Genomic DNA, 17,230 nt, shown 5'->3' on the forward strand with positions numbered 1-17,230 from the left:
GAATTCCATGGAGAATTGGACACGACCGAGCAACTTTCACTTTCACTTCACTTCACACCATGGACATGTATGTGTAAAACTTTCAACCAAGGAGAGAGGTTTCCTCCATAAATTGCTTTTTTGCTAATATTAAAATTGTATACCTGATTGAATTAAATAACTATGTTGTAGACATTTAATATCTATTATTGTCTATTAAGAAAATCTACTCTTTCCTTGGGATGGTTGCCTATAATGGTAATATAATCCACCTGTTGGGTAATATTCCCTGATCCCCAGCCCATTTTGCACCTGCGGTGTGCCTTTTGTCAGAGGTGGGTAAGCAAAGAGCTAGGGGTGGAGGTGGGTGAGAATTAAGTATTTCTTTCTCGTGTGAATGGGAGGAGCCCTTTATTCCATCTCCTGAAAACCCCCATTAAAAGCTGCCACTGCCCCGGGCAACTACAGAGCAGGTTCTTTAGCAGGGAGCCAGAATGACTGCTAATTCCAAATTTATTGACTACATTGATGAAGCTTTGGAAAAATCAAAAGAAACTGCACTGTCTCACTTGTTTTTCACCTATCGGGGGATTCCTTACCCAGCCACCATGTGCACCTCAGAGACTTTCAAAGCCCTGGACACCTTTGAAGCCAGAAGTGATGACATAGTTCTAGCATCTTATCCAAAGTGTGGTAACTAACAAAACCTTTCTACAAGGGCGCTTTTTCAGAGTGAGTAGGTGCAGAAGGTGCAAGGAGAAGGTGGGAGGAGGGCAGGTCATCTCATTTCTACATGAAGCCAGAACTTGGAGAGGAGGGTAGCTATGGTGGATCAGAACAGAGCCTGTAAAATCAGTAACTAGAACTGGTGGATTTAGAAACCCCAGTGTCTGAGGGCTTCGCAGGTGGCCCAGTGTTATAGAGTCCGCCTGTGATGCAGGAGACTCAGGTTCAGTCCCTGGGTTGGAAAGATCCCCTGGAGGAGGGCATGGCAATCCACTCCAGTATTCTTGCCTGGAGAATCCCATGGATAGAGGAGCCTGGCGGGCTGCAATCCATGGGGTCACAAAGAGTCAGACACGACTGAAACTCCTGAGCACGCATGACACAGTGTCTGAGGGAGGAGGTCTGTGTGAGAAGAACAGGATGGATGATGAGTGTAGAAGGAGCTGTACGGTGGGGCTAGCAAACAGAAACAGGGCCTGGTTTCCATGGAGTGCTCAGAGTAGCCAAGATGTTCATCTTGATTTTTGACTGAAGACAAGCATGGGCTTGTCTATAAACATCTATGCCTTCCATGTACTAGGTTATTTTTCAGGATCAAACACCAATCCTGTTTCTCAAGCCAGTTTTATAGTGGTCCTACATCAGTGGAGGATAAAATGTTAAGAAACTAAATTACTCTATTTTATACAATCTACTTTTGATTTTTTTTTTTTTTTTCTTTTTGGCCACACCGGGTGGCATGTAGGATCTTAGTTCCCTGACCAGGGATCATACCTGCACCCCTACAGGGTACAGTGGAAGCGTGGAGTCTCAACCACTAAACCACAGGAAAGTCCTACTTTTGATAATTTTTAACTGTTAATCTATCTCTGTTTGTTAAAGACAACTCCATTTCATATTTTCTTTTTAATTGAGGCTGTACTTTTATAAAGATCAAAATTACACATTTCTGTAGAAAATATTCATTAATTTTAGGTAAAATATATGATACACAATAAACAACCATTTCTATAGTATAACATTGTTCTGTAAAGAAGATATTCTAGATTTTAAAAAAAGCACTCCCTCTTGTTAAAGGAGAAATTTAAGAAACAAGATAATCTGATTTTTCTACCAAAGTAAGTAAATGCTCTTTTCCATAAAACTCTGCTTCTTTCCACAGCTCAGGTTCTTTTGAATGCAGAAGAACCAGTTGTAAATATCAGGGAATTGTTGTAGGCTTTCTTTTCCTTTTTTTCTTTTTTTAGGCTGTAACGTGGTTTGCAGGATCTTGGTTCCCAGACCAGTGATCAAACCTGGGCCCCCTGGAGTGGAAGCACAAGAGTCCTAACCACTGGACTGCCAGGGAATTCTCTCGTAGATTTTAATTTTTATGATATGTATGTTTAAGTAACATGCTTTTATTATATCAAGACTCCTTAATGAGCTTCGATTCTCTGATTTTTCTTATAGGTTCTAACTGGATTCTCCACATCATTAGTGAACTAATGTTTACTGATTCTAAACAAAAGTATGAATACCCAGAATTCCCAGTTCTTGAATGTGGGGACCCAGAAAAATATCAGGTTGGTACAAAAGAGCCTTGAAACTTAGAGCAAATTATTCCAGAAAGTAGAATTGGGGGATTTTTTAGTTTTGAGTTCAGAAAATACAACACTAAATAATTCATTGTGTGCTTATCATATAATCCCAGCACTTTTCAGGAATTATCTCATTTTACTAGAGAGTCACCTTATCACTATTTACAAACAATTAAATCATTAGTGTGTGTGTGAGGGTAGTAACAGGCCATCCTACCTGTTATTGATATTATCTTATCACATGTTATTACTTACCTTATCAATGTAACTAACTAGGGCCTGGATGTGAGACAGGATGTTATTCTCCCTGCCAGGAAGGACAAGAAAAAGGGGGAGGAAGGCTCTGCCTGAAGATTTTGGTGCTTGGACAGAACAGGGGAGAGGAGGACCATCCATCCCCACTCCACACTTAGACACACCAGAAACACATGTGGGAAGGGAAGGCTGTATCCAACTGGAAACCACATTCCCAGCAAAACTTACCAGAAGTGCTCACCAACAAAACTCCCAACAGGCAGACAGAACACAGTTACTAAAAATAAAGTCACTTAGGGAGTTTAGAAAATTTCTGGAAAGAGATGGAGACACTTGCCAGGATGACAAATACAAACTTAAAAGTTGGATCCCACTTGGAAGGAAACTTATTTCTGTGGACTGGGCTGAAGTAACAGAAAAATATATTGTAAATGAGGTGTTCAGGGATTTGGGTTCTGAAGTCTTTTGATGTCTATAATTTATCAGAAATGTTTATTTTTCTCTTTGGGTATTTTTAAAAGCAATTTTTGCATTTTAATTGTCCCTTGTGGCTCAGCTGGTAAAGAATCCGCCTGCAATGTGGTAGACCTGGGTTCGATCCCTGGGTTGGGAAGATCCCCTGGAGAAGGGAAAGATTACCCATTCCAGTACTCTGGCCTGGAGAATTACATGGAAGAGTCGGACACGACTGAGTGATTTTCACTTTCACTTTTCATATACAAAGATAGTTTTCTATGCAGTGTGCCTTTTATTTTAAAATGGAAATGAGTGAGAAGATAAGCTTCATTTAATGGTTATTCACTTTATACAGAAAATTTTTCTAAAATATATACATATTTTTCTTAAGATGTATCTATATTTCAACTTTACACAGCTTACAGTTGGCTATATCATGCATTTTCGTGAACATATAATTATACATTTACCTAGTTTTGTTACAATTAACCTCCATTTTCCCCCTGGATATTTTTCTAACCCTTTTAAGGAACTTTACCATTTCTCACATGTCTTAAAGAGATTTTTGGCCATGCAGTTTGGTGGAAATGGCACTCTTATCACTTAATCTGAAAATTACCATCTGTGTGATTTCGAACAAAGGACTTAAAACCTCAAAGTCGATTGCTAATCCTTAAAATGGGGGTTACAATATCTACCTGAGAGGATTATTGTGAATGAATATAAAAGTACTTCCAAAACTGGAATCAAGAACAATGACTACTAATCATCACTTGGGCCCATAGCATTGATTTCAAAAAATTTTAAGTCAGTTTTTGCTCCCTTGCTTGAGTTGGGATCTCTAGTTAATTTTTCACAGAATCATTGGCTATAAATGTCTAAATATAATTTTATTGCTTGAAATGACGACCAGCATGGAAAAAAACATTGAAAGCATTAGCCCACCACAAAACATACACTAAAGCTCTGATTTTAAGATAAAAGCCTTCACCCTATCCGATTAAACAGAGCTTCATTTTGTAAACTATCAGTAGAAGTAGATTACAAAAACAAAAAGAATCAATCACAGAGTCCTTATATTGACAAGAATTTCTCTCATAAGATATTTCTCAGATATTTAAGTGACTCTGCACTTTCAGGTTCTGTTAGGATATTTGACTGCGTGGAGTTTTCCTGGTTTAAGAAAAAAAATACCTAGATGTTAAAAATGAATTTGGAGGAGCTATAGAAAGACTTGAACATTTCTGTTAATGACTTTGAATGTAGAAAAGATCCACATTAAGTGAAAGAGTGGACTGCAGATTTTGAGCTGTCTTGAAGAAAATGATATTGGGATGGCTGTGGGGAAAGGTAAATTTTTCTAAAAAAAAAAATGACAAAAAAAGAAAAGATTGGGCAATGGAAAGCAGGATGGAAGAAGGAAGTTCGAAAGGAAGTTTTAAATTGCGTATTTATTTGTGATTCTCCATTCCTCATCCCCCACAAAGAAAAGAGAAATAAAGAAAATCTAGAGGAGGATGTGGAAGAGGAATAGACACAGTAATAGTAATGACTGAAACTACTGCTCAGGTACTAAACCTAGGAGTGATTCACTACACACACAACACATAAGCTTTCACCTTATTGTTTATATTTTTAAGAGAATGAAACAGTTTCCATCACCAAGGATTTTGGCAACTCATCTCCATTATGACAAATTACCTGGGTCCATCTTCAAGAACAAAGCCAAGGTGAGTGTCCCCTCTACTGGTATTTCAATGTGAAGTTCTTCCTGTATAGATATTGGCTTTCTGAGGTATAGGATGAGTTTGCTACTCATCACAGAATTTCAAAGGATGAAGTGTGCAGTTTGGTGTTTTGTTGTTGTTTCTTTCTTCAGATATATTGGCTATAGTTGCATTCAAATGAAATGTGTTTTCAGCCAGGATATAAAACATATACATAAAGTAGCCCACCAGGCTCCACTGTCCATGGGATTTTCCAGGCAGGAATACTGGAGTGGGTTGCTATTTCCTTCCCCAGGGGATCTTCCCAACGCAGGGATCAAACCCAGGTCTTCTGCATTACAGACGGATCCTTTACCGACTGAGCCACCAGGGAAGCTCCTAACCCCCATTAGGTATTTGAATTCCACCAAGTGGCTGTCTAGACTACTCACATCTCCCATTACAAGGGACTCCTCTGTACCCTCCGCTAGGTGTGGATGGCTCTGTGAAACAGTTTTTCTTTATAATGAGAATCTCCCAAATTGTAAATACTGCTTTAACCCATAATTTTCCCAGTTTAATGCAGTTCAGTAGAATCACAAACCTCAGTGATTCTTTTTTCCCCCCTTAATTATTCCTTAAGACACAGAGGTAAAGTAGTGTATAAAGCATTTGGATTTGGAGCAAGCATTCTTTTGAACAAAGCTTTACTTTCACAAGAAAGCAGGGCAAGAGATGAACGATAGTTAAGGTAAGAAGTTGTCCATATACTCCAGCTTGCTGGCCTTCACCATGCTAACTTATGTCTTTGCAAAATTATAAATTGCTATCAGCCAGAGAGATTCCTGAGTGGTAATCAGAGCCCCAAATATAAGACCCTCAAGTGACAAGAATCTGCTGTATTTGGATTGGGGGCAGAGTTTTAGATCTCAACAAAGACATAGACTAGCACATTCATCTCTATTCAGTTGTATCCTACTACTGTCAGTTCATGTCTTTAGATTGATGAGGTGTTCTGGAATCTAGACTCCCTCTCACTTTCATGCCATCTACAAATTTGATAAATAGAGCTTCTATATCTTAACCTGAAAGTCTCATTAAAATGTTCATGATGGTCTAGTCAGGACAGTTTCATTAAAAATCTTTGGGCAGTTTTACGTTAGTTTTTCAGCCTCCTTTGCATCAGTTTTATGTGCTTAAATGTTTCTGCTGCCGGCATGCCTTCTTCCATTTGCAGAGGAAGTCGTAAGCAACAAATCTACTAATTTAAGAACTATGCCCAAGAAAAAAACTGCCATTAGAAATGACTTTTTCTTAGAGAACTCGTGTTGCCCCCTGGTGGTTATTACTTTCTCTTTTATGTGGCCACAAGTCATCTATCTATTTAGTCAATTCCAAAAACATCTCCAAAATGGAGGTCATTTGGTTCTTTGCAAACCCCACACCTTCCTCTTTCCGAAAGGGAAATGCTACCTGCCTGTTTCCAGTCTTCCGAACCTCTTGTATGCTGTCTCCAATTCCTCCAAGGTCACTAACAGTGCTCGGTAATGATGTATTCCACAATATTCTCAGTTCTTTAAAGGGAAATCTGGCCAGAGGGCCCAAACCCACTTGGAGTGGCCAAGTGGTCTGCAATTTAGTGGTTTTTCTTGGGTTTCAGTTTGCTCTTTACAACATTTATTTCACACTTTTCATTCAGAAAAATGAACTTGTGCCTAATCAGAGAAGGCAGACATACCACTGAAATTCAGAGGTTCTGTTTCCTCCACATTACCCGTCACACCTCCAACCTGCCCTTCTTTGATCTTCTCCCATGAAACTCTAAACATTATTTTTGTTGTCCTTAACATTATTTTGTTATTTTTACTTTTGGGGTGGTTTAACTTTTCAGACCATGCTCTTGTGAGCCTGCTCTTCATTCCTTTTTACATGGTCTACACATGACATTTTACTGTCTCAGTTTGTTAGCAAAAATTCAATGTTACAATATCAATCTTCTTTTTCTTCTTTCTTTCCCCCATTTCCCCAGGCTTCCTTATCTGCCACTTCCTGTCCCTCAGTTTCTTTCTTTCTACCTCAACAAAATCAGCTAGCTTGCAATAGGACACAATGCTCACGCCTTCAGGTTCCCGAAGCTCAACGCTTAAACCGAGATAACTTGATTTTCTCTCTCCAGATACTGGTGATATTTCGAAACCCTAAAGACACAGCAGTATCTTTTTTCCATTTCCACAATGATGTTCCTGATATTCCAAGCTATGGCTCTTGGGATGACTTCTTCAGACAGTTCATGAAAGGACAAGGTATGGCTGTTGGTAAAAGAATCCCTCTTACTTCAACAGATGATCACAGAAATACAAAAATTCAAGTGTGTTTTAGGATAAAGAAAGGAACAACAAGACCTTACTGTACAGAGCAGGGAACTACATTCAATATATTGTAACAACCTACAACAAAAAAGAATATGAAAAAAGACTACATATTTGTGTGTGTATATATATATATATATATATACAACTGAATTACTACACTGTACACCAGAAACTAACACAACATTGTAAATCAACTATACTTCAATTAAAAAATTAATAAATTTAAAAAAGAAAGAAAAAATAAATTAAGGCAGATCCAGGAACCACAATGTTACTTTTAAATAAAGCTTTCTGGGCATCAAACAATACATTACTGTTTTTAAAAATAATTTGGACAATTCATATGTTGAGGATGAATGTTAAATAGCCGTAGAACAGACATGGGACAAAAAGGCCTATAATAGTTATGTACAAAAAGCATTTCAAATTCACTTCCCACAAGTCTCTGTACAGTACAATGATAAAAGCCAAAAAAGAACAAAACCATGACAATGAGCTGCCACACCTAAGATACTTGTTTGCCAGAAAGCAAGTAAGGTTTTGTTAGACCATGTTGATGTTTTTTCTCTGGTTACTGATAACCATAATTTCATAAGTGCCTACAAATGCTCCAGCTACCAAACTAGGTATTATATACACATGTCTCATTTAAGACCATAACAACTATGAATAAGGCAGTATTAGCTATAAAAAATTTAAATCACTTGTCAACGGTCTCAGTACTTGTAAGTGGCAGCAACTCTACTTCCGTTGGTATAGTGGCCAGAGGTGAATAAATGTCTCTTTTTAGCAGTGGCTCTGTTGAGTGCTTACAGTGTAGTAGAAGGAAGAATTAATGCCAGATGACCCTAGAGGGGAAGTTGCTACCAGGTCCCTCTAAAAGGACCACTTTTAAAGGTGGTCAGCACAGCAATGCAAAACTATCCCGTATGAATAGACACTGGGTACAGTACTGAGTCCTTAGCAAAGATTAAGTCTTGGGATTGGGGTGTAGGACAGGAAAAGAAAGTGTACAGAAGGTGCTTATGAAGCACTGGTAGGAAAGATTTGGCTTGTTTAGTAACTACTCACTAAGACCAGATGGAGGCAGTTAAGGCAAGTCTAAAACATTATACTCCATTGATATAACACAAGAGAACATTCAGTGGTGGAGAAACTCATCATCATTGGGACAGTCTGTTTTAGGGAATCTCTGTTGCTTATCCATCCTTTTAGTCTAATCATTTGATTGACAATGATAAGAAGGGGCACTGATATTAATAACTTGGATGGCTTTTCTGCCTTGTAAACTTGTTAAGGTCAACTTACAGAGAGAGGCAGCTGAATGTACTGAAAACGTACCGGATGTAGAATGAGAAAGCCTGGATTGGGCTTCATCACTTATTATTATGTATTAGTAATTAACACTAGATAGAATAAAATAGCTACCATTTATTGAGCACTTACCACATGCCAGGCATGCTGGCATGCTACTCCTAGCACACATTATTTTAATTTTCATAATAGCCAAATGAAGATAATACTATTATTATCACCATGTTACAAAGAAGAAAATAGAGGCAGAGAGAGACTCTAAACTTTGATTTCCTTAGTTGTAAAGAGAAAATAAGAATACCTGACCTATGAGCGGTAACACAGTATTGTATTTTGTTTGATTGCATTAGCTCTGGGGTCAAATTAACATTAAAAGATGTCAATAACACATAACTTATTGTCCAGCCTTAAAGTGGTTACTTAGCTCCTCTGGGTTTCTAATTCTCCATCAATAAAATGGGTATAAAATTGAACCTATCATACTGGATTGCTCTAAAAAGTCAAAGATGAAATGTATGCATATCAATAAAACATTTGGAAAAGCAGAAAACCCCACCGCAGTGGCATAAAAAGATCAGGTTTTATTTTTCTCACTTAACTAAGAAGTCTGGAGATAGCAACTGACCCAGCAGCCCAGTAATGTTGGGTCAGCAGCTCTGACATTCCCTGGGCCCCTCTGTCATGCTTTTTGCAACATTCTCTCAAGTTGTCCACTGTCCCTCTGAGCATCACCTTCAGATCACGAAGAGGGCTCATCGTGACAGGAATAATTGTTCTAGAAACCTTCCAGCAGACCCCTGCTTGTGTCTCACTGGCTAGAACTACTTCGTGTGACCAGAGTCCTAAGGGAGGCAGAAAGTGAGAAACAGAATTCTCTGACTAGCTTAGACCCAACTAATCAGGGTTTGGTTTGCTACAAAGAAGGGAGTGTACTATATTTGGGGCAGGAAATTTGCAGTAATTTGCACAACAAATAAAACATGTAGAAACTGCCTGGCTCAAATCATGATAATAATTATGACAATATTATTATTACTAATAATGTTAATATTGGCTAATATTTGTTGAGTGGGTATTATTAATCAGGCACTGTTTTAAGCATTTGACATGTGTTAATTCACTTAAAATTCACAACAACCCCATTTTACAGATGAGGAAACTAAGGTACAAAGAGGTTTAGGGAGTTTTTCAAACGCACACAGCTGTCTAGATCTGCACTGTCCAATATGGTAGCCACTAGTCACATGTGGAAATTGAGCATTTGAAATGTTACTAGTTAGTGCAAGTGAAGAGCTAAATTTTAATTTAAATTTATATTTTAAGACAGTCAATTCAATTGCTGGAAACTTTTAAGTAAGTTTGGTATGAGTGTGTGAATCTGTTTTTTCAACTATAAGTTTCATGAAGTCTAGATACACATCAAGTATTTTTGGCAAAAAACTTAATCGAATTGATGTTCTTTATAAGTGTAAAACACCCACAAGCTTTTGTAGACTTAGAATTAAAAAAAAAATAAGGGCAATGTTTCACTAATAATTATTTATGCTGATTACATGCTGAAATGATGACATTTTGGGATCTGTGGGTTAAATAAATTAAACTATTCAAATTAATTTCACCTGCTTCTTTTTACTTTTTTTTAACATGGCTACTAGAAAACTTAAAGTTACATATGTGGCTTGCATGACATTTCTATTGGACAACGCTAGTCTAGATAACATGTCTCATCATTTCTTTCTGACATTATATCTGTTGGTTTTCATGTATCATTTACTATTTCTAAATTTCTTCATTCACCTAAATGTTCATGAAAATTTGTGGTTCTTGTGAAACCATTTTTACAACTTGCTTAGTTGTGCTACTGTTCCCGAAAATAAGAAAATGAGAAAATCTGACATTAGGACTGATTTATGTCAGTTTTTTTGGAGCAGGGATTTGTAATCTTATAGTCTTGTTTGATCATATACACACACATATAGTTTATATTTTAGGGCATACATTAACCATTTTATCCTCATTCTATCATTCTATCATTTTAAACTCAATTATTTAAAATTCTTTAAGAAGTTATTTTTTCCCTGTATTTTTAGTTTCCTGGGGAAGCTATTTTGATTTTGCAATTAATTGGAACAAACATCTTGATGATGCAAATGTTATGTTCATGTTATATGAAGACCTGAGAGAGGTGAGATTGTTATTATTGGTACTCTATAGCAAGATTTACTGTAAATGACAACTTAGAACATTTATTCATAATGTCTGATTATATGATCAAATATTATACTCAATTTTTAAAAATATTCCATATATGTGGTACAGTGCTAGGGGAAAAAACCAAACAATGCATATGTGTTTAGATTGTTTATTTAATAGAAATAAAATAATTCTTAGGAACTTATTACTAACAGTGACTGCTTTTTTTCCCCTCTATGATAGATAGTCCAAATTAGGAATGGCAGAAACGATAGGTCTCTACTGAGGTTTATCTGAATATGCTTTTGGCTGTGAATTAATTTTTCCATATAATGTTATTTTTAAAAACTGCTTCTTCACAAATATTTAGTGAGTTCAGCATTGTTTTAGGCCTTTGTAATTTATCAGTGAACAGACTAAAGTTCACTACTTGGGAGAAGCTTACATTCTAGCTGGAGAAGGTGGGGAGCTGCTACTGCTAAGTCACTTCAGTCGTGTCTGACTGTGCGACCCCATAGATGGCAGCCTACCAGGCTCCACTGTCCCTGGGATTCTCCAGGCAAGAATACTGGAGTGGGTTGCCATTTCCTTCTCCAGTGCATGAAAGGGAAAAGTGAAAGTGAAGTTGCTCAGTCATGTCCGACTCTTAGCGACCCCATGGACTGTAGCCTACCAGGCTCCTCCGTCCATGAGATTTTCCAGGCAAGAGTACTGGAGTAGGGTGCCATTGCCTTCTCCGGAAGGTGGGGAGACAGAATGATAAACAATAAATACAATAAAAATTTTAAATGTATATAATATGTGAGAATGAAGAAACAGCACAGCTGATTAAGGGAAACTAGGAATCCCCAAGGGTGGGGAGGTTGGGATACTGGATAAATCTCAGCATGAAATAGGATGGTCAGTGGAAACTTCATGGAAGGGATGTGACATGAACAAAGATCTGAGGGAGATGAGGGAGTGAGCCAAGTAGTAACCAGAGTAAGAGCTTTCCAGGCAGAGAAGACCAACTGGAGCAAAGGCCCTAAAGTAGGAGTGTTCCTGGAATGATTAACGAATGGAAAGGAGCAGATGTGGTTTGTTGTAGGGATGAACCAGAAGAGACTAACCAATGAGGTCAGGCATAAGGGGGTGAAGTGGAGTATGAGAAATGAGTGGGAAGTCACTGTAGGATTTCAAGCAGAAGAGTGGTAGGAATTGATGTGTTTTTAACAGGATCATTCTGTCTGGTGTGGGAAAATATACTGGAGAGAAGGAAAGATAATCCAGGGAAACTCATGAGGAGGTTTTTGCTCTAGTCCAGGCAATGGAAGGAAGATGGTGGCTCAGACCTGAAGGGGCCATGGAGGGGAAGAGAAGTGGTTGAATTCTGAACTTATGTTGAAGGAAAAGCCAGTAGGATTTGCTGCTGGACTCGATGAGGGAAAGAGTGGTGAGAAAAAAAGAGAAGTCAAATGAGACCCCAGCATTATTGTTCCAACCAACTGAGAGGATTGAGCTGTCACTATGTGAGTAGGAGATGGCAGCAGGTGAAGCAGGATTGTGGGGAAGACCAGGGATCTGGTTTTGGACATCAGAAGGCTAAGATGTTTATCAGTCATCCAAATGGAGAGGCCAAGTAGACAGTTGGGTATTGAAGTCTTAAATGCAGAAAGAGTTCTGAGCTACAGATGTAAATCTGGCCCACAAATGACATTTAAAGCCATGAGATTACATGTCTAATATGTAAGCATATGGACAGAGAAGTTGACCAAGAACTGAGCCTTGCAGCCCTCCACCATGAAAAGTTTGAATAAAAAGGGAGGAATCAGCAAAGGCGACTAAGGAGTAGCTAATGACATAGGAGGGAAACCAGAATCCTGGAGCTCCGGGGAAGAAAGTATGTTAAAAGAGAAAAGACTCAAATGCTCTCTAACTGAATTGAGTCTTTAACACTAGTTTCTCCTGACATTCTTATAAAAAAAAAAGTGTAATTTAATTCATCCCTTCTGTTTATGGTATGTATATATATATATATAACATGAAAGAATATACTAATGTAGTCTTTTCCCCTTCTCACCTAGAATGTTCCTAAAAAGCTTGTGATTCATGGGATGTTAGTGTTGTCCCAAATGTTAATCATTCTTTCTTGCAGTTGGTAGGAGGTTGCCTGTTCAAATTGATTTGGGGACTGCTGTAGTATATAGCCTGCTCCTTTGGGAAATTCACATTGCACACTGGCATATTAAAGATTGACAGATTCTACAAACAAACAAATGAACAAAACCTTACTTTTACTAATCCAAAGCTTCCACACTTTTTGACTGTAACCCTTAGCCCTCCTTCCCCCCATGAAACATATATAAGCACCTTGAAATATATTAATGTTTTGTAGAATACAGTTTAAGAAACTGTTCTAGAAGATTTCTAAATCTCCATTGGTCAATGATACTGTTGAGAAGGTTGATGATACTTACGAAGGTATTAAATGATATATTCCAAGACTCATTCTAAAAATGAGCCTTTCTTGATAGAATTAAATATTAGCTACAAACAGGATTTAGAAGAAAAGAGAATTTGAATGAGCCCATACAAACATATTAATTTCCTCAGCTGGTTTAGACTGGTGCTTTTTAACAAAATGAATGTCATCTTAGATAAAATTCTACCCTACTAATGAATGCTTACTATCTACACCCTGAATAGTTCAATAAGTCAGAAATTGAAACTACAAAGTAAAATCAGAACAGAGTATCTTAAAGGGAAATTTCAAATATTTATACTGAAGTATCAAAGTAAGTCTGAAGAGATAGAAAGGGACAGCTGAATTAGAGAGTTAGGCTTAAAATGCATTCTAAGAAGCCTGTCTTTGCTTGGGGCACAATTCCTATAGAAAGTTTATCCTCTAAAATTTTGTTTTCAGAATCTGGCCACTGGAATAAAACGAATTGCTGAGTTCTTCGGATTCTCTCCATCTGGGGAGCAGATTAAAACTATTGCGGCACAGAGTACCTTCCAAGCCATGCGAGCAAAGTCCCAGGAAACACATGGTGCCGTGGGCCGGTTCCTGTTCCGCAAAGGTAAAGCCGCCTTGATATCTGAACCATCCACCAGTCTGCACATAACAGGCAATTCAAACAACTTTATGTTGAAGAAGACAGGATTTTCATTGTCTCTTCCTCAACAAGAAGTCTGACATAGATCAGAGCTGGAACGGGTAACTCCACGCTATTTTTAGAGTACTACGCTCCTCCCACCTGCTAATAAAGGAGAGTAGCTAGAGCTCCTGAATTACAATAAAGTTAAAGGGTTATTTTATTAAAATAAAAAGGGAGTGGCAAGAGAATCACATGCATTTGCTGAGCGAGCCCCCTTTATAGAACTTTGTGGGAAGCCTCACTCAGTGGCTTACATCTCATTGGTCACTTCTCACTATGCTGTTGGCTGGAAAATGTAATTTTTTAAAAAGGTGGGTGTGTTATTACTCAATTAAAATCAAAGTTTTATTAATAAAGGAGAAGGAGAAAATGAGTGTTGGCTAGGCAACCAGTTATCTCTGGCACTGATGATTTTACTAAATTTCATTAAAGTATTCTAATTTCTTATGCAAATTTATGATAATATAGCCCAAGGATTGTCAGTTTTCTTTTTTATTGCATATATAATGAAAGTATAATGTGATATAGAGGCAGCACATTAACAACAATTATTAACAATTAACAATTATTAGGCATGAATCATGTGTTAGGCCCTTTGCTAGGCTTAAATTTTATAGCAAAAAGATATTAAATCCTTAATTTTACAATATGGGCCCCAAGACTCAGAGATATTAACTGATCCTTTGTCACAAAGCTAATTGGGCTTCCTAGGTGGCGCTAGTGGTGAAGAACCCAACTGCCAATGCAGAAAACTAAGAGATTCAGATTCGATCCCTGGGTCAGGAAGATCCACTGAAAGAGGGCATGGCAACCCACTCCAGTATTCTTGCCTGGAGAATCCCATAGCAGAGGAGCTTGGTGGGCTACAGTCAATAGGGTTGCACAGAATCAGATACGATTGAAGCAACTTACCATGCACACACAAAGCTAATTAATGAAACAGGATACAAATGTAGGTCTACTTGATTCTACTATACTTTGTCAAATGAAGACTCTTTTAAAAAAATCCACTGTGAATACAACACTGTGTATAAATCTGGCTTTGGTTTGCATTCTGACTTTAACTCTGATTTTTATGCCTTATTTTATTAGCTTTAAGTAGAGGGGAAAAATAAAACCTTTCTATATATTGTTAATCAAATACTCTTCAGAATAGAAAAAATTCTAAAAGTAATGATTTTAAAATATTACACTATTCCATGTAGAAAATTCAGAAAGTACAGAAAGATATGAAAAAGTACTAAAAATTATCCACATTTTTCCCACCAGAGGCAGGTTTGACTTTTTGACACATTTCTTCCAGCCTTATTCTGTGATGTTTCATATAGTTGATGGCATTCGTAAAGAGTTTTATTTTTTTATTCCCTTCATATATGTAAGCTTTTCCTCACATCATTAAAACTGCTTTATAAATATACATTTCATTGGCTATGCAACAAGGAGCTTACCAACTTCAACCCAAATCATCAAAAGAGCCTAAGGAAAAAAGTAACTTCTTTACTTCTAAAAGCACATTAAAAAACATATCTCAATCTCAGGCACAATAATATATTTTTGCAAAATTTTCAGCACTTGGAGACTTAACCAAAAGCTGCTATAAAATATTAATTTATCTTCTCAATGGATATTTAGAGTATTAAAACACTTTAGAGAGAAAAAAATGATTCTAACAAAGTGGTATTTTGGTCCCAGGTGTTGGGAGAGGGGTGGGGATGGGAGGTCACTGAGGTCAAGGGCCCCCTTAGTGACACTGAAAAAGCACATCACCTACCACACCACACCCATGGGGAAGCCCAAGTGGATCTTGCTAACTTTACAAGAAAAATGACATTAGTTTTTTAAGACTGTACAATTTTTTTTCACATGTCCATTTCACATTTCAAAGTGAAACTCTGCACTGAGAAATGGTAAAATCAAAATGAAATAGTCTAACAGGTGTCTAAGTCTACTGTTTTTTTGTGTCTTGTAGGTGAAGTTGGTGATTGGAAAAATCTGTTCAGTGAAACTCAGAACCAGGAAATGGATGAAAAATTCAAAGAATGCTTAGCTGGCACTGCCCTGGGAACAAAGTTGAAGTATAACTCATACTGCCAGCCTTGATTCTGGTCAATTCAGCTTATTTTTCTTAATAATAACTGAATTTAAATGTCAATAATTACATAATAATCTAATCAATAATGATAATTAAAAACATTTTAGACATAAACAATGTTTAATAATGAAAACAAATGAATATTTTGAGCACAAACTTAAGTTTGTTCACTTTTTACAGAAAGATAATTTAGCCATCCAAAAGGGATGCTGTATTTAGTGATGTATCCTGGGGTTTTAACTTCTTTCATGCTCTGGGTTCACACAAGCCCATAAGCCAATACTATCAGAGATATACCTAAATCTGTTTGAGCATAGAGGAGACAGGCCTTTCTGTCTGATTACAGGAAGGCCTGTGATCATGATCATGATCTGTGATCATGATCACAATGTTTTGTCCTCTCACAAAAATCCCTCTCTTCCTCACTATGGGTCAGAGCCCTTGTGATCTGATCCTTTCTGAACTTACTGCTGTGGGAAATTTAATTCCAATTCTGCCCTGAAGTAAAATAAATAAATCCTATTCTAATTTGATTCAAGAAAAATACATTGCTCATGTACTCTGTGTATGTCATTTCAGAAAGCTCTATGGAGGCCCACTCTCAAGGGACTTTATATTTCTACTTAATACAAGCTTTACTTTAAAGCTAAAGATTAGAGGTTGTGTTATTCTGGCATGAAGGCTTTCCTACCAAAGAGCCTCAAGTAAGCATGTGGAATCTACAAGAGAAAGCAGAAAATGTTCTGGAAAAAAAAAAACAAAACCTTTCAACAATCTCCTTAATATTTACACTACAGCTAGTTTCACTGTAAAGCTAAGTTCTACACAGTTAAGAATAGAATGAGTCATAAAAAAATTAAATAAAATTGCTTTGAGAAAGATTACAGTACTACTATTTCAGGCAGTATGGTAGATTAGGTAAACTGAAGACTCTTCCCTCAAAACACCAAGAAAGGCTATATAAAAATTCCTTCAATGGCACTGCTCAGCTTCCAATAAAGTGAGTGGACTTAACAGAGACCAAAACCAAAGAGAGAACAGAGAACTAGAGTGAACAAGAATCAGAGATGACCTTGAGATGTCAATTTGCAGGAACAGAGACTTGGGTTTTAACGCCCAAGCCCATATGATTGGAGTAGGAATAGACAAATAGACCAAACAAAATAAAACAAACAGAACAAAATACAGTGGCCAAACTGACCCATGAATGTAAAGAAAGTTCAAATACGACAGAGGTGGCATTGCATATCATAGGAACAGATTACACTCTTCAACATGTGATGCTAAGACAACTGCTTATGATATAGAAGTAAAATCATACCTTCAGTGTACATCACTCAAAAAAATTAATTCCTTACAAATTAAAAGGCTGTATGTCAAAAGATGATTTAAAGACTATGTTTTTAGAAGCAAATACAAG

General features: G+C 37.2%; 2 protein-coding genes across 4 annotated transcripts in view; one reads left to right on the top strand and one right to left on the bottom strand.

Annotated features, from left to right (window-relative positions):
* The window catches only part of CEBPZOS (CEBPZ opposite strand), a 40,048-nt gene that overhangs the window by 15,760 nt on the left and 7,058 nt on the right, over positions 1-17,230 (bottom strand). The gene's annotated exons all lie outside the window — the stretch shown is intronic.
* On the top strand, positions 474-15,818 carry SULT6B1 (sulfotransferase family 6B member 1). Its single transcript, XM_081587432.1, has 7 exons — positions 474-672; positions 2,158-2,270; positions 4,637-4,726; positions 6,879-7,005; positions 10,479-10,573; positions 13,484-13,640; positions 15,688-15,818. The coding sequence occupies exons 1-7, from the start codon at positions 474-476 to the stop codon at positions 15,816-15,818; spliced, it is 912 nt and encodes a 303-aa protein (XP_081443558.1).

This window comes from Giraffa tippelskirchi, chromosome 4, assembly GCF_054371585.1.
Source record: "Giraffa tippelskirchi isolate mGirTip1 chromosome 4, T2T-mGirTip1v1.2.pri, whole genome shotgun sequence".
In the NCBI taxonomy this organism is placed as follows: domain Eukaryota; kingdom Metazoa; phylum Chordata; class Mammalia; order Artiodactyla; family Giraffidae; genus Giraffa; species Giraffa tippelskirchi.

Coding starts and splice junctions, on each gene's coding strand:
- SULT6B1 (XM_081587432.1), top strand. CDS start 474: ATGACTGCTAATTCCAAATTTATTGACTACATTGATGAAGCTTTGGAA. Junction 2,271..4,636: donor GGGACCCAGAAAAATATCAG/GTTGGTACAAAA, acceptor TATATTTTTAAG/AGAATGAAACAGTTTCCATC. Junction 7,006..10,478: donor ACAGTTCATGAAAGGACAAG/GTATGGCTGTTG, acceptor CTGTATTTTTAG/TTTCCTGGGGAAGCTATTTT.